Here is a 24,076-nt window from a genome sequence, read left to right as displayed (position 1 = left end):
GATGCTTTAATTTAATTAATTGATTAAATAAATTATTTTTAGTTAAAATTAATATGACACAGTAGCATTCACTATCTCTAGTTCCAAATGATTAATCTCTGGTTTCATATTAATAATTTTAAAAATCATAAAGTTTATTTTTTGAAATTTCATTTTATCATTTTTTTCCTTTTCAAAGTTTTTTGTTTAAATTTGTATTTCTTTTAGGACAATTTAATATTTTATTTTAAATAAATAAATCATTTTTTATAAGAATCTCCATAAATTGATGAATATAAAATTTTCATATTTAGGAATATAAATGAAACCAGTTACTTTGCTATTATGCAAAATAATTTTTCTTTGTTTATTTTTAGATGAAAATGAAGCTACCACCTCCTTTTTAGCTCTTCTAAGTCAATGGGATAGAGAAGAACTAGAAGAAAAATTAGCTCAGCGAGTGCAAGTATCTACAAGAGCAGTTGCTAAAATGTTACAAGCATTTGATCGTATTGTTCAAAGAAATCATAAAATCATGTTAGCATTGAAAGGAGAGCAATCAGATGGAGGTAATACAAGTTTCATCACAATTCTTTAATAACAAGAAATTTTATTTTTTACCTCAGCTATTTAAGCATTTTTAAGTTATTTGAGCATTTGAAGTTGCTTTAGTCCTGTAACAAATTAATTATTTAATATTTTAAGTGAAGTTTTATTTCTTTTCTTTCACTTCTGTTATAATAATTGAAATTACTTTGCATTTTACTTTTCACAGTCTATAGATTATGTTTAGTAAAATTTTCCTGAGTGACATTCTAATTAATAATAGTTTTCTGATCTGGAAATTATTGTGATCATTAAATGAAAACATAAATACTATAAAATAATTATTTTATACTGATGTAATGATTTAAAAATAACAGCTCTTTGCTTATAAGATAATGAAAAAAAATTATGCTTAAATACTTAAATTTCCTTAAAATCTTGATTAACTGGAGTAATATGGATTGCAAAAGTACCTTGGATAATTGGAAACTTGGATGAACACCAAATATTTGGTAAATTATTAAATAAATTGGATTTGAATATATTGGTGCATTGTTACTTATTCTGTTTTTGGGTTAGACCTATTATTGAACATAATGATTTTTAAATTGTACAATAACAATTTTAACTTTTAATTTCATTTACAACTGTATTTGTCAAAGTAAAATTACAGTTAAACTTTCTGAAATTTGCATTGTCATGAGAAACCACTGGAATAAATTTATTGAAACTTATAGAAGTACCTTTTCAAGTACCATAGCTGGCTTGAATGTGTGAAATGACTGTATTATTTACTATTTCCTTGTCTTTATTGATAAAATATTTTTTCAGTTTACTTTGAATAATATGAAGTCAAGTTACAGTTATGAACATACATCAAACAAAACCTGATATCATAAGCAAATACACCAACAACTGCTGTAAATGATTGAGCTAAATTTTGGATAAACGATTACAGATTAGAAATAAATTTGGCACTAGAGTTAGGCGTTAGGTGCCATTGCTCATTAAAATTAATAATTATAATATTTAATTAATTTAGATTAAACTGGAAGAAAAGAACAGATGTGTCCCCAGTCAGTGCCGTAATAACTGTGGATGGTTATATCTTAGTCTTATATATGCTGGAAGAGGAGATCGGACCGAAGGTCTGGGTAGCGTAACTGGCAACGCGTCCGCACAGTAAGCGGGAGTTGCAGGTTCAAGTCCCGCTTTGGGCCAATTCTATTCTTCCAGTTTAATCTAAATTAATTAATTAATTATTATAATTATTAATTTTAATAAGAGATGGCACCTAATGCCTAACTCTAGTGCCAAATTTATTTCTAATCTGTAATCATTTATCCAAAATTTAGTCAAATCATTTACGGCAATTGTTTGTATATTTGCTTAAGTCACAGTTAACTGAGATCTGTTTAGATATCAGTTAATTGGAACTTGACTGTATTTATTTTTATTTATCTGTGGAAATTTTACATAAATCCAAAAAAACCGATTCATTTGTACAATGCTTCTGGATTTGTCTGCTCTGATGGCCACTATACAGTTACAATCCAACCACTCCTTGAATTATGTATGGCCTTCCAATATTTCACTCTATCTTGTGTATTGACTGTGTGGTTATGTGCTAAGAAGAACACTAAGAAAAGAACATAACATATAAGGATTTATATAAACATATTCTTTAACAGAAAATTTAATAAAATTCACAAAATTAGTTTTGATACAATTTTTTTTTTTTTTGTTTTCATATATTTATTTAATGTAGTCAATCAGAATTATAGATAAAGAATCTCCATATGTATATGTACTCTTTATGTAATTTTACAGAATAAATTTACAGTGGCCTTCTCTATGGTCATTCATAATTTTCTGTTTGTATGTTATTTGTGCTGTGTCTATTGGAAAAAGTCAACATAATAAGATGATGTATGAAGATAACTTGTTTTCTAGATAACAAGTTTATTAACCTGTTTTATGATCTGATGATAACATAAATTTAAGTAAATTTTGATTTGTAAAAATTGAATTGTTAGATACTCAAATCTATCATTTCTCTTTTAAAATATCCCATAGTGGATAATAGTTACCATAAAATAGAAAAATATAAAGTACTTGTTTAAGAAACAAAGATACTTTAGCACAAAGTTAAAATTGTATATGATGCTGTCTGTTATGAGATTTTATTAAAAAATAACTTTTATATTATTGTTTATTATAAAATGGCAAAAATTAATTTTGAGGATAGAGATGAATTTTTAAAAATATTGTAAATGCCAATAACAAGTAACATTTTCATTAAGTCTGACCTCACTGGACTCACGAGAGCCCTCTCTATGTTCCCACCCCTCAACCTTTAACCACCAAAATTTATTAGCATCAATGCCTCTTGTATACAAATTATAATGCCAAATTTTGTTTAATCTTTATCTCATCTTAAGATATTAAATGTATTAAATAAAATAGATGCCAATACCCATGTGCACATACATACATATCTTGGGTATCAGTTTTTTGATTTTTAGATTTAGGGGGGTCTCAAAATGTTGATATTTCAAAGCAGAGAATCAAATGTGAAATGATTACAATATTGTGTTATAAAAGCTGGGAAAGTAAAAGTATGAATTAGTTTTAATGTAAAGAAGAATGTTTATCATTGTAATAAGGAAATTGAAATTCATTGCTAACATCATTTATACTTTCTAAATAATTCTATATACTAAAATCAGAACTAATTTTAAATTGGTTAATTGTTTAATTTGATATATTAATAAATTTTGAATGAAAGTGATATTTATAAACAAAAAACTAATGTTGCTATTTTGATTATCAAAATTGTTTTAATTAACATCAAGAGTTCCTTCAGTAATGTGATCTAAAATATTTATATTTTAAATGTTGTTTGAATATATTCAAATTACTGAGGTAAAATATGACTTAAGAGGCTGAAGATGTTTTAAAATAATTTTTACTATATTAAAAGTATTTCCTTACTGAGTTACCTCCATTTGGAAATTTAATACAAAATAATTCTAATTTTAGATTAAATTTAAATATAGCAATAGTTTACTTTTCTATTTTAGAAAAAAATTTCTTAATCAAACAAATATTTAAATTAATATATGACTTGTAACATTGTTATTTTTATATTTGAAAATAATAATTAAATTTTATTTTGATAGAAGAAGAACCTCCCAGTCTTGATGAAGCTGTACGGCAAGCAAATATTGAATTACAAACAGAAAATCGGAATCTTCATTCTTTAGTTACAGGCCTTCATGAAAATCAACATCGTTTCAGTCTAAAAGTAAGAATTCCAAAATAATTTCTAAATATCTTAATCTATGTGGTATGTAGTCAATACATGCTTAGTTTTAAGTTTTATGAAAACAATTATAAATTTTAATTTAATTAAGTATATTATGCTATTGCTATATATATATATATATTTATTTATAGATTTTAATATTTTTATACAAATATTTATATATTTATATATATATATATATATAGTAATTATTTTACAAATATTTTTCATAGAAAACTAGCTGTTTCTTACAATATTTTTCCAAATAACAATATATTATTCTCTTTAAACCAGTTTATAAATTATGCAAAAACACTTTTTTGTCATTAATTTATACAAATTTTGAAATTTTTTAGTTTCTCAGATATTTTATCTACTGACTGATTTTAATTAATTAAATATTAAAATGTAATAAAATATAACTTAGCACATTTCATCTTGGAATTTTTGTTACTTTAATTCTTGATACAACATAAATAATCAAAAATTTAAAATTATTTTAATTTTGACAAATGGTTTATAGCAAACACATACACTATACAGCACATAAAGATATTATATGATTTTTTTTTAATATTAAATATAAATGATGATAATTGTGTTTAAAATATTTTTAATTAAGTTATCATATGCATTTCAGACATATCTGTAAATTGAATTTGTTTTGGTCTTTTTACCAACTTTTTAAAAATCTGTGTTATCTAGAAGAGGCTTCCAACATTCCTGTAATTTTTTCACGTCATTAGCATTTATAATGTTTAGGTGCTGTGATAAACCGTAAATGTGTAACTATTCTAGCAGTTTTATCAGGAACAAGGGTTTACATTTTTTAATCTTTAGAGCAGGGCTTCTTAAACTTTTTTTATTCAAGACCCCATTTATGATTGTGATTTTTTTTCGCACCCCCCAAAAAATATATAAAATAAAGATATATAAATATTTTGTATATTTTTGTATAATTTATTGATTAGGTAACAATATATATACATATGAAAAAATATAGTTTTAGAATTTGTTCAAAAACATACAAAAATATAAAATTAAAAATTACACAAAAAGTTGTAAAATTGTATTTATTATAGTTACAAAAATTACATACCCTATTTTTCATCAAAACTGCATTTTCTGCAATAACATAAATAAAAGAGAATATTGGACAAAGCTGAAAAAGTAATTTCACATAAATATGTGGTGTTGAATGGCAGAAGAACATTTTCAAACTCTCACAAATTATTTTCAATATTTTGCATTAAAATCTTGCGATCCCAAGATTTCGCTAAGCTACCCATAGTTTAAGAAGCCCTGCCCTAGAGTGCTAATGTTCTTTACCTTACACATGTTACTAACAACATTTCAAATTGATATATTGCAAATTTCTTTCAGTTGGACTGTGTTAATGATCTGCAGAATTCATGCATTGATTGTGTAATCAAATAAAAGGGAGTATTGTAACTTAATCTGGTAATTGGGGTCAGATTTAACAAATACATATATATTAATAAAGTTTTAAATACATGAACTGATTATATTTATTTATTTGATGATAGAAAATTACAAAAGTGCAAAAGAATCAATACAATTTAATTGGAAAACAGACAGTACTCTAATGAAAATCTGGGCAGATCCACTTTATGCTCTCTACAAAAGGCTTTTTTGTATGAGACAAAAGTTCAAGTCATTCTCTTTTTTCTCCAGTCCCAAAAGCTCCAATATTAATCTGCTTTTCCTGAAGGATTTGGTGTCTCCAGCTTCATGTTGCTGGTGGAAGGACAAACTTGTTGTAAAATGGTTTCTTTCAAGAGAATTGGGATGTTTTTTGTCACACTTACCTTATGCTAGTGAATAATAAGTTCTGTGATTGAAACCAAAAAGTCACTTAATGATGGGCTTTGTCTTTGTTGACTATTTTGATAAAAATTGTGCCAATAAATTATATAGCAAATTGTAGAAAAAGCTCAGAGACTTCCAATGGGATAATTATTCTCACAAGATTTGTTGACACCAGTTACTAACAACAAGTCAGACGTGCATGTTTCGATGCACTGCGGTTCAGAAAAAAATATTCTTTGTTTTCTGGAAAGACACAATGAAGCAACCTTGATAAGATCTTATTGGCAACTGATTAAGCAGATCACTACCAATAGCACAAATCTTTCATCTAATTCTTAGCAAAGCTCTGTAGAAGGAAATACACAAACATGTCAGTTTGACATGTTAGCATTTAAAAGTTAATAATGTCAGTGTGCCAGTGAGCAGCATCTTAAGATATATGGATGATATGTTAGTCATATGGAAAGGCAAGGGTAGAATACAAGAATTCTTAAACTTTATTAATAAAATTCTGTGGAAATATCTGTAATATTAGTTTTTCAACCAGAATTTATTGGAATTAAGGAAATATAATACATGTGAAAGAAAAACTGCATTTTACTTTCCTGGCTGTTATGTATACATAACAATGGAAAGTAATGGAATTGTGTCAAATTTGACTCTTTGAGTTTTTTTTGCAAATCTCCATGTTTTGAGACCTCTTGAACCCCAAAAAAGTAAAAAAAAAAAAAAAAAAAAGAGAGAAAAAATTGTGTGTGTGTGTGTGTTGGCATCTATTTTGTTTAATATCTCAGGATGAGGTAATGATGAAGAAACAATTTGACATGGTAGCTTGTGTATAAGGAGCATTGATACTATTGAATTATGGTTGTGAAAGGTCAAAGGGATGAAGAGATAGTGTGTGGTCATGTGATATATCTTGTGAGGGTCAGACTTAATGAAGATTTTACTTGTTAGCATTTATAATGTTTTATAAAACTCAACTCTACCCTCAAAATTAAGTATTTTGCTATTTTATAATAATTAAAAAAAATATAATATTTTTATAACAAAATCTCATAATAGATGGCACCACATAAAATTTAGTTATTTGTTTTGATTTATATTACAAATGTTATTTTTAAAATAAAATCTCATAAAAGCTGGGAAAGTTATGTAACTCATTGCTAGAATTTTTTAAAATTGATCATCAAAGTTTCATTTAATGATAACTTTGTAAAAATATGTCTGGTAAGAATAAAATATGGTTGGTTCTGTTTAATTATTTTTAAGGGAAAATTAATAAAAATTAATTTTTTATTTATAGTTTGCTGAATCACAAGATAAATTAACAGCTACAGAAACTGCCAATGCTGAATTAAAAAATAGAATAGAAGATTTAGAATATGAATTAAGTAAAACAAGAAATCGAGAAGAGAAATTAGATTGTCATCTAGCGGAAGCTTTACAGAAATTAAAATCGTACAATCTTCCACAAGGCGGAGATGGAAGACCTCAGATTAGTGCATTATCTCAAGTAAAAGTAAGTTTCAAATTATAAATATCTTGTTATGTAATATTTAAGATAAATAAAAATAATTAATAATTGTGGCTTAGCTGGAAGAACTTCAAAGGGAATTAGAAGAACAGAAAGAATTATCTGCAAATAGATTAATGGAATTAGAAACTTTAAATGCAGATCATAAAGAGACCTTAAAATTAGTGGAAAAATTAAAGATGGATGTGAGTAATCTTATGTACTTTCGAAGAGAATTGTAATAATAAAATATTATCCAGTTTATAAGATATTTTATATTTAACTATATTATCTTATTAGATTATCATTTTTAAAAAATTGGTAACAATTATTTTTTAAACAATTTTCTTGACAAAACATATAAACTTACTTAGAGACTGCCCAACTTGCAGCTTCAACTTTTACTATTGCTTTATAACACTATGTTTTTATTGGGCTCCAATTTGAAGAAAATTGTAGAACTATAAATTCCCACCATTGTCTGTCCATTTGTCTTTTCTTAATCTCGAAAACAGAGTTAGATAGATGAAAGACGAGACCAGATATGGAAACCTTAAGAGCAGGAGGCCCCAATTAACTATATACGAACTTCTTATGCAAACTGTAAGTCATGTTTCAGTTCAAACATTTTCTCCTAAGAGGTGTTAGATAGATGATTGGCACAACTGTATTGTTAAAGGAAAAGTTTGATAGATGGGCAAGATACTATCAATTTGAGGTGGAGAGCATATATTCTAAATTAAATAAATTAAAAATATGATTAAAAATTGCAACCTGGCATTATGATGATGGTCACAATTACAATTTATGTTACTTCTTATAAGCAATATTACCTAGCTTTATATATAACTGTAAATAATGTAAAAAGAATTTTAATGAAAAATAAATTATAATAATTCAAAATAAAATATATTTATTAAAATAATACAAAACAAATTATTATTATTAAGTATTTCAAAATAGACTTTTTAAATTTTATCTTCTTATTTTACATATTTACATATTCCATGATGTTCTGAAGCATCGATCTATGGCATTCGATGCCCTACAGAACTTCAAAATATTTTACTGTTTTTGAAATTTTTTAATAATTATTTTGTCTTCTTCAACCTCATCATTTTATTTTTCTACAAGATGATGAGTGAATGAAGCAACAAGATCAATTTAACCATATGTATAAATATTTTATTTGCAACAGCGAAAATTTTATTCAATTTTAGTTGTATTATAAGTAAGTTTACAAAATAAGCCTTCATTACTAAGCAATTTTCTGATATATATTAATAAGACATTTTTATCTATTTACATAACATGATTATTATAGAATAATTTAGTTGTTGTAAAACTATTTTTTGAATTATAGATACTGCAGATAAATCTTTTTGGCATGACTCTTAATTAATTACACTCAATTTTCAGTTTTCATAATAGACTTATACATAAAATTATTATCAAGACTAAACGTCAGACTAAAAATGGTGTTTATTATGCTAAAAACATAAGTAAGACATTTTAAATACATTTTGATGTTTTTCTATTAATTGTGCATAATTAATAATGTTATCTAGGCAATCTTTGGGATTATTGGGGGTGGGGCAAATTTACGTGTAAGTTCATTTTACACAGTATTATTTGAATTAAATAAATACCTACAAATGTGAGGCAGATAATAGTAAAGGCTTATCACACCAGTGATAAGCCCTTACTATTATCTGCCTCACATTTGTAGATATTTAATTTAATTTAATTAAACCAAGGCTCAAAAAGCAATTTTTGTAACAGTATTATTTCATAAAGTATATTCTTGTTTTACAATTTTTAAGTAAAACAAGACTATACTGTATGAAGTAAAAAATTGTGAATATCAAGCTAATTATTAAAATCTATAAAAAAAAAACATTTAAAAGATTTTATAAATAATAATTATACTACATTTTAGTGAGATGTATTCAGCTGTTTTAAATATTGTATTTTTGTGGAAATTTTTAATATAGTTTATAGTTTTCTCCTTTATATACAAAGTTAAATTTCAGATTGATTTATTTAGTAACTTAATTAATGGATTCATAGAAATAAATATAATTCTAAATTTGACATTACAGCATTATAACAGACATGTTATAAAAGTGATCATTTTATTACATTTGTTTAATATTTCAGATTCAGTGTTTGCCTGAATGTGTTGTTGTAGAAACTACTGAGTACAAATGCTTGCAGTCACAGTTTTCTGTTTTGTATAATGAAAGTATGCAGTTGAAAACACAGCTGGAGGAATCTCGTACTTTATTATCTACGAGTAAAAATATTCATCTTCGTCAGATTGAACAAATGGAGGCAAGTATCATTTTAGAATTTAAGCATACCATTGAGTAATGTTCCAAATTGGATTAGCAATTATATTTTATAATAATATTTATTATTGAAATTGGATGTAGTACATCACATAAAATTCATTACCAAAAAATCAATGTTAATTTATATAAAGTTTAACTTATTGATTAATTGATTAAATAAATATGATAATTTATCTTCTTGGAATCATCTTATTGTAAGAAACTAGTGTAATTTTCTCTTTTAAAATAAAGTGTTAGTGTATTTTAAATAATTTCTGATAAAGTATTTAAATAAACTTTTTTTTAATACATATTCTTCTAACAATTTTTAAAAATTCTTTAAAATTAATTTACAGTAAATAGTAACAGTATTTTGACCTTTACAAATATCGGTATAGTTTTAACTTTGAAAGATTTCAGACAAAACTGAATTTTAATATTGCACTAATTATTACAATGTTTATGCATACTTCTATTTTTAATATAAACTTATTCCTCGATTTACACGGTAGACACATTCCTAGAAAAATCATGCAAACCAAAACCATGTAAAAGAAGATACAAAATTCATACAAAATAGAAGGATATGTTCAATTAAACTGTAAACTGTGTAAATCAATCTTAAGAAAGCAAGGGAAAGTTGAGGATATGTTTTTTATTACTGCGTAAAATGAGATAAGGATTAAAGGAAAAAAAGGACGAGTTCATTAATTTTTAAAGGCAACTTAATGCTTATATGTACAGTACTTTTTCAATTTATTTTTGAAAATCAAAAACATAAACATTAATTAACACTGAATACGGTATAAAAAAATTAAGTAAAAAAACAAACACAAATTAACAATGTTGCATACAAATAAAAACAATAAAAAATTTTAAACTTAAATAACCTTCATAACTACAATTTAAAAAGCAGAAATAAAAATTAGCCTTTACTCTTCTTCAGAGCTTTGTAAAGCTAGAATTCTCCTTTTCTTTAGTAGGGCTGGTGTAACATCACTATCCAAGTTCTTAACAGAATATTCATCAATGTTTCTCATAGGTGGTACTGCTCCACTAACTGAGATGTTGGCTACATTTTCCACTTCGTTAATAAAAGTTGATTTACTTTTAGATGGTACAAAATCAGTGATCAGCATTTGCTTACTTTGGCGGGTATTCTTATAAATTTCTTCATATTGACTGAGTGCATTTTTTAGTGTTGTTTGAAACATGATCACCTGATGCGTTACTACAAAGAAGTAAAGTCACCCTATCCTTAGCTGCTTTAAATCCTCCAGCCAATCTCTCAGATTTTGACAAATAAGTTCTGGGCATTTTCTTCCAGAATAAGCCAGTTTCATCAGCATTAAATATCTGGTCAGGAACGTAAGAGAGTTCTTCAATCAGTTTTTTCAGTTTTGCCGGATATTCTTTTGCTGATTTTTCATCACTGGAAGCAATTTCACCTTTAAGTTGAATGTTATGTAGATTGTCTTTTTTGAAGTTTTTGAACCATCCTTTGCTTGCACTAAATTCTGTAGTGGATGGAGTTTGTTGCTTTTCTTTTAGAGAGCTAAAAAGATTAAATGCTTTGTGTCTTATCGAATTAGAATCCACTGGTACTTTTGTTTTTACTATTATCCTCTATCCAAATTATTAAAGCTTTTTCTACTGCTTCTATTAAATCATGTGGTTTATATGTAGAAAATTTTGCACTTACAGTAGTTTCACTGGCTACACTCTTTCGAATAGAATCTTCCATTCACTTTATTGTCCTAAATGTCACCTCATTCATTCCATATTCTTTTGCTATGGATGTTGAACCTTGTCCAGATTTTAGTTTGTCTAAAATTTCAATTTTCTTTTCCAAACTAATTGTGTGTCTTTGCTTGGGAATCTTTTTTCTTTCTGTTAACATTATAGGACTATAAAAATATTAAAACAGTATTACGAATTAAATTATTAAAAATCAAACTCTTTTCACCTGTTATTAGAATTCACTTTGGCTTTTCTTTCTTATTCTTCTTAACAGGAACTGTCCGGACCTGAGATAACTCAGGCTAATTTAAATAATTGTACATAATATTTTGTTGCTTGAAATAATTCAAACAATGCTTATTTACATTTTATTGGATGTTATTTATGACCACAGCAAGTTTCATAATTTTACACCCAATAGAAGTTTGTTTTGGACCATTTTTTGGTCCCTATCTATAGAGATAGTGTATTGGATTGAAAAAATCATGATGTATTTTAGTATTTACAATAACTGATGCACATCTGTCTAGAAACTTGTTTTTCCCTGAGATTTATATGAGAATAACCTGCAAACAGCTACCAACAGCGGTCTCAAAAACTTTTTTGTTTTCATTTAAAAACTGTGTAAAAGCAAAACCATGCAAATTGAGTACTATGCAAATTGAGGGATAGATGTATATTTAAATAATAAAGTTACTTTGGTTATTAAAAATTTTCTTTATGATAAAATTTAGTTGAACATTTTTCAACTACTTAAAGAACGTGACCTTTTTTTTTCATTATTACACACTGTAAAAATACCTGTCACGCTTTATATATATATATAATTTTAATAGAAAATATCTAATATTTAAAATTAAATGGAAGAAACTTCTAACTCATTTTATGCATTTATTTATTTATGAATTTAATGAGTTTTTACATTTATGCGATTAATTTTAGAATGTCAATTAGAAAATGAACAGTAGCCTTCAGATAGTAATGGCTAAAACCCATTCAAAGTTAATTCTCAACATATTTCTTTCATATACAAATCTGTAGTTATGAAAGGTAAAAACATGTTTATTGCACATTACATTTAGTTGTTGAATAACAAAGTAAGTTTTGTGATATGTTTAGTATTCTATTATTATAAAATAAAAACTAGTTCTGACTTGTTTTTTATTTTTATAAAAATAAATAAATATAAAAAAATAATTTCAATTAGGTTATGAAGAATGTGAATGAAAATATTCATTCTGAAGAGAAATTTTATTTCCTAATAAATGTACATTAATAGGTTGAACAAAAACCAAGCACTTACATTTTTGTTCAACCTATTTAATATGAAGTTGTATATACAGTAGAACGTTGATTATCCGAATCAGTTGGGGACTCGGGTTGTTTGGAAAATTGATTTTTCGGATAACTGATTATGTACGAAAAAATACATTATTAATATATCCAATGTAATTAGTATATTAGTATATCCCAATAATAGTATATTAATATATTCCATGTTGAAATTTTTCTCCATTGCGTGTTGCTTCACATTGAATTTTCGTTAATGTTAAGCCTAACAAAAATTTCTTATAATAATAATTGTGTCTATTGTATCATTAAAAATTATTTATATATTTTGTACAAACAAAATAAATGTATTGAAAAATATAAAAACAAAACAAAAATTATATTTTAGAAGTTAATCTAGTATCAAAAATGTTCGATTCAGCACGACACATGTCCCGACTGGAAAGCTTTAGGTTAATTGACCTTCTACTGTACTAGCACATTCTTTCATGCATGAATGAAATGATGTAAATTTTAAATATTAAAAAAAAACTGTCTGGTGGTCATTGCATCTTAAAATATTGGCTCGTTTTATCAGAATACAGAAATGGATTTTAAAGCATGTTCAATGTAACGAAGCACATGCATGTTTGTATACATTTTTTTCTTTAAATTTGAATATTACTTTTTAATTGATTTTTGTAGATTGAATTATGTTAATAAAATTGTGGAATATTTAAATTTTGTTAAATATTTATTAATCATGTTTATTGTTATATAGAGTGAGGAATTAGCTGTACAGAAAAAACTTCGAACAGAAGTGATACAGTTAGAGGATACCTTAGCTCAAGTTAGAAAAGAATACGAAATGTTACGAATAGAGTTTGAACAGAATTTGGCTGCTAATGAGCAAACTGGTAATTTTTATTAATATTTTATTAACTAACTGGTGCTTAAGTTTGTATTATAAAATAATGCATGCTAAAGGCATAATTGCCTAAGGAAAACATTTTATATTATAATATTTAAAGTTTATAAATTAATTTTTAGTAAAAGTTAAGTCAAACAGTTTAAACCAAAATTGTAAACATAGAAATTATTAGTATAACACCCATAAGCAATTTCCTTGCCTGTTATAATGAATATCGCGTTCGTATATAAATCTGCTGTTGCCGGTTTTCTTATCTGGCGCTACCTTTCCTGCGCTACACCACGCTGTTTCTCCATGCCGATGAGATCTTGCTGGCTTCCCTAAAGTTAATAGCCTGTCCTTTGTAGCTGGTTTTGAAGTATATTCCATGCTTCCGCATACTTTAGATATTCCATGCTTCCGCTGGGTGTTATACTAATATAATACGTATAACAACGGACAAGCTGAGGAATCAGTTAAGGATAGAAATTATTATTAATATATATTACTGAAGAGTGTAAAAAAAAGTTAATTAAAAACTAAATTGCAGTGAAAATTTTGCAAATTATTATTTGACTGTTACTTTATGAGAAATGAAAAAATACATCATATACAAGCATTCCTCTCTTAATGACCAAGTTCTGTTCTTACTATTAGGTTGTTAAGTGAATTGGTCAATAAACTAGGTGCTTAATCATTTTTATTTATTCTTGATAAATGAAAGGTCTAAAGGAAACTCCAACTTAATAACTGCTTTAATTTGCATTTTTTACTTATTACAAAACATAAAAATACAATTAGCAAAATTATTAAAATTTTGTACCAAAAAAGGTTCATTCATTTAAAAAAGTCATTCAGATTAATATTTTAATCATTGAATTTTTGAAAGGATGGTAATGATTCCAGATTATCAGGAACTACAAAGAGTTTGGGTAAGGGTGATGACTGCAAAGAAATTGATGTATTTGTAGGGGGTAGAAATCCTGGGTGTGGCTTTCAAAAAGAATCTCGTTAGTGTGATCTGCTTTGTAAGTTTTCTTTTTTCTTCATAAGTTTTATAACAGCATCATAAAAGTTCATTTATTTGCTGTTTCACTTTCGTGAACCATTCAACATTCAGATCCATACCCTCTAGTTCTAATATAAATTCACTTTCATATACATATAAATATAGTCTCATTCACTTTCAAGAACACATCCTTTACAGCAAACTTTTTTGTACTTCTATTCTTTCCTCTTCTCCCAAGTGCTGCTATGCTTCCAACTCTGTTGTCTTTCCTTCAATTTTTGACACTTCTTCCAGGTGAAATCATGCTCTTTCTTTTCAGCAACATCTTGTACTATGGGGTGCACAATAAAGGACAAATTTATAAATGAAATATGAAGTCTTGGGGATTGTGAATGCTTTGTGTAGTAAATACTGACTGACTGCCAGGGTGAAAGGGATACTCCATTCTAGCGAGTTGGTTCTAAGTCCAAGTGGTCATTAAAAGGCATTACATTAAGTGACGAGTGACTATACATGATTAAAAAAAAGAAAGTTTAGCTTTTGGAAATTTTGAAAACCACTCATATTTACAAGCATACAATAATAAAATTTCTGAATGTAAGTTTTAGTGGTCCAATATGTCAATGTGTGGACTAGTTTACAGTTACATGTTAATAATTACATGTTAATTTATAATAATAAATAATTTATTGGTTTATACAGAGGTTGTGTATAAGAGTTTTTAGAATCTAATAAAATTCCTATTTAGCAATGTACAGTTGGATCTTGTTTAAATGTTTTTCATTTGTAGTTTTTTACAATTATATGTTAAGTATTTTCTCTATGGTACTTTCTCTAATATAAAACATTTCAGTTATATATTTTTCATTTATACAATTTTACATTATACATCACATTTTTGATACTTTACAATACTTTTTCTAACTTATGTATTGTTCATTTTGAAATGGGAAAATTTAAAGCAATTATTAAAAAAAGTGAAAAAGTAAATTATGTATTTACTTCTGATTAGTCCATACTAACAATGAATCACTAGAAAATACAAAAAACAGCAAATAATACATAACATGTTTCTGACAAATTTTTACATTTAACAAATTGTTCGGTCTGTTGAACATGTTGAAAATTTTCACTTTCCATGTTTTATAGTGTGAACCGATTTGCTAAGTGAATAAAAGTTGCTTTCTGGTTTTTCATTTGTTTTTACTATTCACTGAATGTGATCTAACATTTAGAATAACTTCTTTCTTTAACATGACTGGAGTTTTGGAAGAGCTGGAGACAACTGATGTCACATATTGTAGCAGTATATAAGAAGTTCATTGAAAAAACAAGAAACAAACAAAAACTTAATCAATTTCTTAATTGTACATGACTTAATTTCACGCTGTTTTACTTTTCCTTTATATGTTGTTAAAATGCATTATACATATAGTAAATTGAAATTTCTTTATTTAAATTACACATACAAATTTGATTGTACAATGTTCATTTGTGTTGCATAATTTTCTGGTTATATTCATTTTGAAAGCAATTCAAAAGTAGTTTTACTTGTACATTTTTCTCACTTAGTTTCTCAGTTTTCTTGGAAAACATATAAATGGATTTGACTTCAAATAATTATATAATATGTTTTAAATATACTGAATGTTTTCAGTATATATGTTACCAGCAAAACCCAATTTCAGGCCAAACTAGTTTGTCCTAGGCCGAACTGATTTATGTACTATAAATAGGTGCCAGTGTAAAAAAAAAATGATTTTGTGTAATTTGAAATGCCACCACAATACACCCTGTAAAAATAAATGAAAGATAAAATATTTTATATGTTACGCTAAGAAGCACAAATAAGTTCATTTTTAATTTTAGTTTGACTGTAAAAGTTACTTTTATTATTTCGTTTGAATTTTTGAAAATATTTTTGAAAGTTAATTACCTTTAAAAGTGCATGGCTTAATAAAAAAAATACAAACTGATAAGTACTGATTAGCTTATTTTTATTTTATAGTTTTGTACAAGTGTTGTGTCACTTCTAATCAATACCGTTTTTGGTTAATGTTACCCTAGGTATTGAAGGTGGCGGCTCGTCTCCGATTCCACCGATCAGAAAACAGGGAACAGTGGGGACGCATGTTCTAACCTAACCTAACCTATTCTAATAAATTACCATAATTATTAGAATAGGTTAGGTTAGGTTAGAACGTGCGTCCCCACTGTTCCCTGTCTTCTGATTGCTGGAATCGGAGACGAGCCGCCACCTTTGATACCTAAGGTAACATTAACCCCGTTTTTTATAATTAAGTAGACTATGTTTGAATAAATATTGTTCATCTGATTGATTGCCTTTTAATTTTATTTTAACCATTAATATACTTGAATAATAATTCTAAATCAGTTCGGCCTAAGACAAACTTATATATTTCTGTGATATATCTATTATAAATTTTTCAGGGAAACTGTGATTCACAAAGTATATAATTTTTAAGTAATAAAATTAATAATTACTAAATTCACTTTAATGTAATAATAATAAAATAGGATTGAAACTGTCAAATTTTATAATTATCTTTAATTTTTACTTTATGTGACTATATTTTAATTAAATTAATATTTATAAATAATGTATTTTTTCATTTAGGACCAATAAACAGAGAAATGCGCCAATTGATTACTAGCTTGCAAAGCCACAACCATCAATTGAAAGGGGAAGTTCAGAGGTATAAAAGAAAACTGAAAGAAGCAAATGCTGAAATAATAAAGGTAAAAAGTTTTTAAATTATATATAGCTGTTTCAGAAAGATTTTTAAAAATTTATAGCATATTGTAAAGGATTAGAATAAGTCTGGTAAAAGTATATCTAAGAATGAACTGTTCTTAAATCACATATAAAGTTTTAATGAAGGTTATTTCAAAAAATAGAAAAACAGTTGTATATTTATTGGAAATAAAAAATTATAAAAACATGAATTTTTGAAAAGGTATCCTAAATGTTACAAGAAGTGTTTAAAATGTCCTTTGCTTACTTTGGACTGCAACTTTCAAATTGCAGACCTACACATTCTTATCATCATCCTCTAATCTGTCCATCCTTCATTAATCTTGAGAATGGAGTTAGATAGATGAAAATCAAGATCAGATATGGATAGCTTTGTTGTTAGAGGCCCAATCAACTGTATACAAACTTTTGGTCTGGACAGAAAGTAGTGTGATTTCAACACAAAAGTTTCTTGAGTACAGAGATAAATGAAAATCAAGACCAAATACAGAGAGCTTATTTTTAAATTAAAATTTGATTTAAAATTGCAGCTAAAAGTAATTGCTTGTACTTGATTTTGTGTTGTTTTCAAAAAGTAAACCAATCCATTGATTGGTGTATTTTTTTCAAAATACAACACAAAATCAAGTACATGCAATTACTGTTAGTTTTTTGTATTAAATTAAATAATACTCCATCACCTAATGCTTGCTTACAGAAAACTTTATTGAAAAAACATTTTAACATTATTAACATTGGCCATCTTTAGGTTGAAAATTCAGTTATAAATGTAGACATATGTAGATGTTATTGAACATCAGAAAAATATACCAAAATTAAATATAGATGTTAAATGGAGAATTATAGTATAATTCAGGGATGTCCAGCTCGCGGTCTGCACTGCGGCTTACGTAATATTTTTATGTGGGCCACTTCACCCTAAATTTTTTAGGTATATTTTCATTTATTTTGGTAAAGTATATCATAAAAATTCTTGTTTCACTGGATACACTTTGATGTCATAATGACATAATTGGTGCTAGAAAATTGTTTTATCTAGAAAACTGTTATGCATGTGGGGTAGTACATACTGTTGTGAACAATTCTTTTTGTGCATGAAAAATGTCAAAACGGCTGAAAGAAATAAATAGGTTGAGTGATTCCCATTTAATTAACATTCTTAGAATTAAGACTACTAGTACCATAAAAGCAGATATTGACAATATTATAAAAGGAAGGTAATGTCAAAAATTGCATTGAATTTATTTTTATTTTGTGTGAGTAACTTTTTTCACTGTCAATAATAATATTTTTTGTAATTATATATATTGCTATTAAAAATTTGATATTCATATTTTGAAGCATATATTCATATAAGGTATCTTTGTCACTCGCTGAATATACGTAAATTTCTAATTTGGCCTATAAGGAAAGAAGGTTGGACAACCCTGGTATAATTGGACATCATTGTCAGTTTTCAAAAACAAATTATATCTCAAACATGAATTTTAAACTATGTATTATATGACCTTTGTGATATAGTTACTGTCTGATATGTAAAATACCTTACATTATAGACAATAAAACAATTTTAATAAATATTCTAGAAATAAGTGGATTACAAAAACTATTTGCTAACATGGTAGACAATATTACCACCACCATGTTCTGTAACATTATTTTTATTTTTATACTGATATACTGACTTTCAATATTTTGGACTTAATTAAAAATCATCAGTTTTCATTTTAGTGAGAGATGCTTTCTTCAGAAACAAGAATTTCAATTGAAATATGATTATTCTCCATTAACTGGATATTTTGATTGAGTTCCTAATCAAAATACCCAGTATTGAGGCAATTTTAAAAATAATTGAATTATAGAAAATATTTATCAAAATCACATAATTTTAGAAAAAGGAAACAGAAGACCTAACAATTATAAAATTGTTTTCTCAAGTAGCATATGGGAAAACGGTCGTATAATTACTAGGTCTTTTACTGCAGTTGATGTATCATATAAATATTGTACAGTTAAATTTGTAAATTTATTCAAATGTTTTAATATTTTTTTAATATTTGGTAGCAAACTGTTCCAATTTTTGAAAGCTAGAGATTGATTTCTTTTTTGATAACTATATTTTGGTAATATCAAAAAGCAAGGTCTGAAATTTTAATATTTCTGCTTAGAGTATTTTGAGTATAAAAGATTGTTCTCATTGGTTTTGTATGAATAGAGTTAAACTTTTAAATTTATTGAGTCTAAATTTGTATTTGGATGTACATTTTGTTTTAAATTTTGCACAAATATTCATATAAAAACCAAAACAAGAAGTGATCCAATTAAGTTATTTTGAAAAATATATACTCTTGCATTACATATCTTGGAACATTTTTCTGGACAATCATCACATTACATAGTTTTGATAGTATAACTAAAATAATCTGATATCTTAACATATTTACCCTGATATATTAAAATTATTTTGAATAACCAAAGAGTGGTTGGTATGTTAGGGAAAGTTTATTTCACACACATTTTTGTAATTCTTCGATTGTTTTCATTAATTTTTCAGACAGTCCACATGCTCTTGTTGAACTTGGGTCTGAGATCCAGAACACCTGGTATCCAGATGTCAATAGATGATTTAGATAATTATTAATCATAAAATTAATTATTATTGTTTATCATTATTATACTCTACAAAGATTTTTGTTTATTCTATTCAGTAAATGTTTTCTGTAGTTCAAATTTTACTTATCTAATAAGTCAAAAAATTTTTATATAGAACTTTTTAATTGATAAAATATTATAGCATTATCAAATCTATTTCTATTAGTCATTTATTTGCAAGTTAGTTTGTACATATATTATTTTAGGAAGATTTTAGGGAAAGTGAGAGCTACATAAAAATACAGAGTGGTCATATAGTAATAGTGATCTTATGAGTACAGAAAGTAAAGAATGTGTCAAAACTTCTGCAGAATGAGTTCAGACACGAATACATGAAAATATATGTATTTGTCATAATATGATATCAATTTTTGTGTGCAAACAGTGTGGAACTTTGCACTCAGAATTCTTTCATAGCTATCTGTATTCCATATCTGATACACTTGACTATGACAAAATAACGCAAAGTCACTGGTGTGCTTTTACAAATAAATTTGTTGGTCCTTACAACAAATTTATTTGTAAAAACGTGACTTCTATTTTTGAGAAGTACATGATCTTTCACTCTTCTTTTTATCATAAATATCAATTTTCTCTTCAAGAAATTGTTTGCTTTTTTGCAACATTACAGTGGTTCATAACACATTCTCTGTATAACCTGTTGCCAATAAGTCGGTCAAAAATATTTGTTCAGTCCAGAGAAATCACATAACAGAAGAAACTTCCTTTCAAGACTATATCTCTAGGTGCATCATCATTTTTAATAGCTGTTACTGCATGTCCACAAGAAGCAGAATCTTGATAGAACCTATGGGTACAATCACAAATGTACATACAGTGGTACCTCAGTATACATCTGCTTTAGGATACATCCAATTCGGAATACGTCCTGTTTGGACGAAACAAATTTTGCTCGGTATACGACTTTTGTTCAGTATACAACTTAATTCAATTATACACACCATCTATGAACAAATAGCACTATCGGTGTACTAGACCAGACTAGACATTTGCAGTGCCATGGTCTATAACTTTGTTAAACTTCTTCTGATTTTAATTTGTAAGTAAAACTTTATTATTCTTATTAATCATGAATTGCAAAAAGGCAAATGAAAAGCAACAGAAAACTAAAAAAATGACTAGAATCTCAATGGAACTGAAAAAGAGATTGTTGAGAAATATGAAGGTGGCATGCATGTTTGAGATTTAGCTGTTGCATACCGTATTCCGAGAACGACGATATCAACAGTCGTGAAAAATAAAGACATTATTAAATCTGCTAACGTTGCGAAAGGGGTTAAATCAGTTTCTAAACAGAGATCAGAGACATTAGATCATGTTGAGAAATTGCTTTTGCTTTCGATAACTGAAAAACAATGATGGCAATAGCGTATCAGAAGCAATTATTTGCGATTATTACTGTAATAATTTTAAAAATCTATAATAAAATTTATTCTTTTATTAATGCACTCAAACAGTGTTTTACTTATTTTACAACCCCATTAATATACCATATCAAGAGGAGTTTTTTTTTACATGAGAACGGATTAATCATTTTTACATTACTTCTTATGGGAAAGGTTAGTTTGGTATAAGTCCAAACGTCAGGAACGGATTAAGGTTGTATACCGAGGTTCCACTGTATATTGTTTGGTTTACGCGCTCATTTTTGTAATTTTCAATAATAGTCTTTATTGATGTTCAAAAAGGTTAATCTAAGTACTTTTCCAGCTGGATAGCAGATGGTTGATGAATGTTTTCAAATACATTTCCTAGTTTGCTTCAGGTCCAACTGCAACTTCTTATTTTTAAACTAGAATGCCTTTTTAGAGAATGGCAAGGCATGAAATTTTACATCATAATGACAGTTCTAAGAGCTTTATTGAAACAAAATTCTACAATTTTGAATAGATGTATTACTACCACCAGTATTGCTCTTACTGTAATTTAGTTATCAATGTCGTATTGAGACAGTTGGATTGTTTCTTTTATTATTTCTAAGTGGAAGGAAGTTTTCTCTACATAGAAGTGATTTGTTTTCTGCCTTGACTTTTGTATTAGAAATTCTCTTATTGTATTGTATGGGATTATACTCAACATTTAAGTGACTAATAGTTAAAAATTTGTAATCTTAGTAATTTTTACTAGGATTAATGTGGATGAACTCAAAATCTGAAGTAATGGATCTAGATAAATAAAGTAGTATCAAAGTATTAGTGTAAAAATTTTCATTTTGTAATCTTTAAAAACTTTCGAAATTACAGAGATCATGTATTATTATTTATGTTTATTTTAAAATGCTCATTTTAGTAATACAATTGAATAATTTTACAATCTCTTAAAAAATTTTAAAATTATTTCTAAAACATATATATCTTTATCTCAATACATAATTAAGAATTTTGTTTGTTTGTTGGTAACAAATATTTTTATTAATCTGTTTGCATTTGATCTCGCATGACATTATTGTTTTTGTTGCAACTACCTGTCAAAGTCATAGCATATCACAAATAGTGTTTTTTATATTTAAATATATGTGTAAAATATTAGCTTCATTCGAAGCTTTAAACTTATTCATTCTTATAGAAAATAATGTTTGCACTCTAACATCCAGTTTTATTTAAATACAGTCATTAGTTCTGTTTTTAATGAATTTTTCAGATGTTAGCAATATACCTGCATTAGAGAAAAAGAATCACAGTTATGGTGTAGCAAGTGTTTGAAAAGTAATTTAAAATTTGATCCATATTCATCAAGCAAATTATAGCACAGTAATGGCCTATGGGTTGGAATAAAGCCAATGTGGTTATTATTAGTTATAACGATTGATGCACTTCTTCATAGAATAACATTCAAATTTCCTGCTCTGCAGTTATCTTGTAATTTGGATGGTATATTACAGAAACTTAAAAAGTTAATTTGTCATTGCTTACACAACAAAAAATGATTTCTTCTTATGTTTTGAAGAAAAGCCATCAGATAAAAATACACTTATCATTAGTTCATGTAAATATATAATTGGAAATTAAATATTTTAATTCATTTTAAACTTTTATGTCATAATGTATGTGCAATAATTGAGAAAATTAAATAATTATTGTAAAGACAAATATGTTTCTGATAAAGTGAAATACAGGTACTCCTCACTTTATGACCTATCTGCTTAAAGATCACTCGCACTTACGACCAATCGAGCTTTGACCTGCAATTCGGGGAATCCCCATTCTCAGCTTGAGTGTCAATCAGTGGCGAATGGTGACATGCACACTAAGCATACTATAATAGGCTAATAGCATACTATAATAGTCTTTTTTATGAATAAATTTGAAGTTTGTTACATAATTTGTATAATTTTACAACGATCCTATATTCCCGACGCAAGCTCCTCGCTTATCGACCAATTCGCTTAACGACGTAGTCGTCAGAACGGAACTCGGTCGTAGAGTGGAGTACCTGTATTGGATTTTGCCCAAGCAGAATAAATTTTGACAAAAAGTGATACAAACAAGAGATTTTGAATCTATAGTAATAACAGAAAATTCAAAAATCCATTATCAATAGGTTAAATGGGTATTGTTGAATTTTCAGAAATTGGAAAGAATTCTTCTAAAAACACAAAATTTAAAATAATTGGCATTAATATGAAAATTGGATTATTGGATGTTTATATTTAAAATAATTACATAAAAAATGTGTGCCAAGAATTTCATAAAACTTAAGACATATTTACAGAATAAGGCAGGAAAAAACTACATTTTTCTTACATCATGATAATGCAAAACTACATTACAATAAAGAAACAGCAAAGATGACTAAGAACCTGAAGTTGCAGATTATTCTGCACCCTCCTTACAGCCCAGATATGGCACCATTAGAGTTCTGATCTTTTCCAAAATTACAGGTGTTTCTCATTAGATGCCTAAGTTCGGGTTGTTGTGGGAAATGGATTGCAAAAAAAAACCAAAGTTTTTTTTTTTGTAAAAATGCAAAATTGAATTGAGAGTTTGTGAAAATGTATTTATCTAAATAGTAATTATGTTGACAAACAAATAATTTCTATTACTTTTTAATATGGCTCACATTATTCTCTTTCTAAACTAATTTTATAAAAACAAATACCTTATTTATCAGTTAACATTTGTACATCCAATATTTTATAGAACTAAAATGATTTCTGTTATTAACTAGTAAATTTGCAAATATGGCTAT

General features: G+C 26.8%; 1 protein-coding gene across 1 annotated transcript in view; it reads left to right on the top strand.

Moving 5' to 3' along the window:
- The window catches only part of Bre1 (E3 ubiquitin-protein ligase Bre1), a 78,086-nt gene that overhangs the window by 20,349 nt on the left and 33,661 nt on the right, over nt 1-24,076 (top strand). The window contains exons 5-11 of the mRNA XM_067280294.1: nt 357-548; nt 3,708-3,832; nt 6,969-7,184; nt 7,259-7,384; nt 9,339-9,512; nt 13,302-13,437; nt 17,078-17,199. Of these exons, the coding sequence (XP_067136395.1) occupies nt 357-548; nt 3,708-3,832; nt 6,969-7,184; nt 7,259-7,384; nt 9,339-9,512; nt 13,302-13,437; nt 17,078-17,199 (1,091 nt within the window). The remainder of the gene's footprint in view (nt 1-356; nt 549-3,707; nt 3,833-6,968; nt 7,185-7,258; nt 7,385-9,338; nt 9,513-13,301; nt 13,438-17,077; nt 17,200-24,076) is intronic.

The sequence above is a fragment of the Centruroides vittatus genome, unplaced genomic scaffold (genome assembly GCF_030686945.1).
Source record: "Centruroides vittatus isolate TY-2023 unplaced genomic scaffold, ASM3068694v2 contig_882, whole genome shotgun sequence".
NCBI lineage: Eukaryota > Metazoa > Arthropoda > Arachnida > Scorpiones > Buthidae > Centruroides > Centruroides vittatus.
The sequence above is the reverse complement of the archived record's forward strand: the minus strand, read 5'-3'. Positions and strand labels throughout refer to the sequence as shown.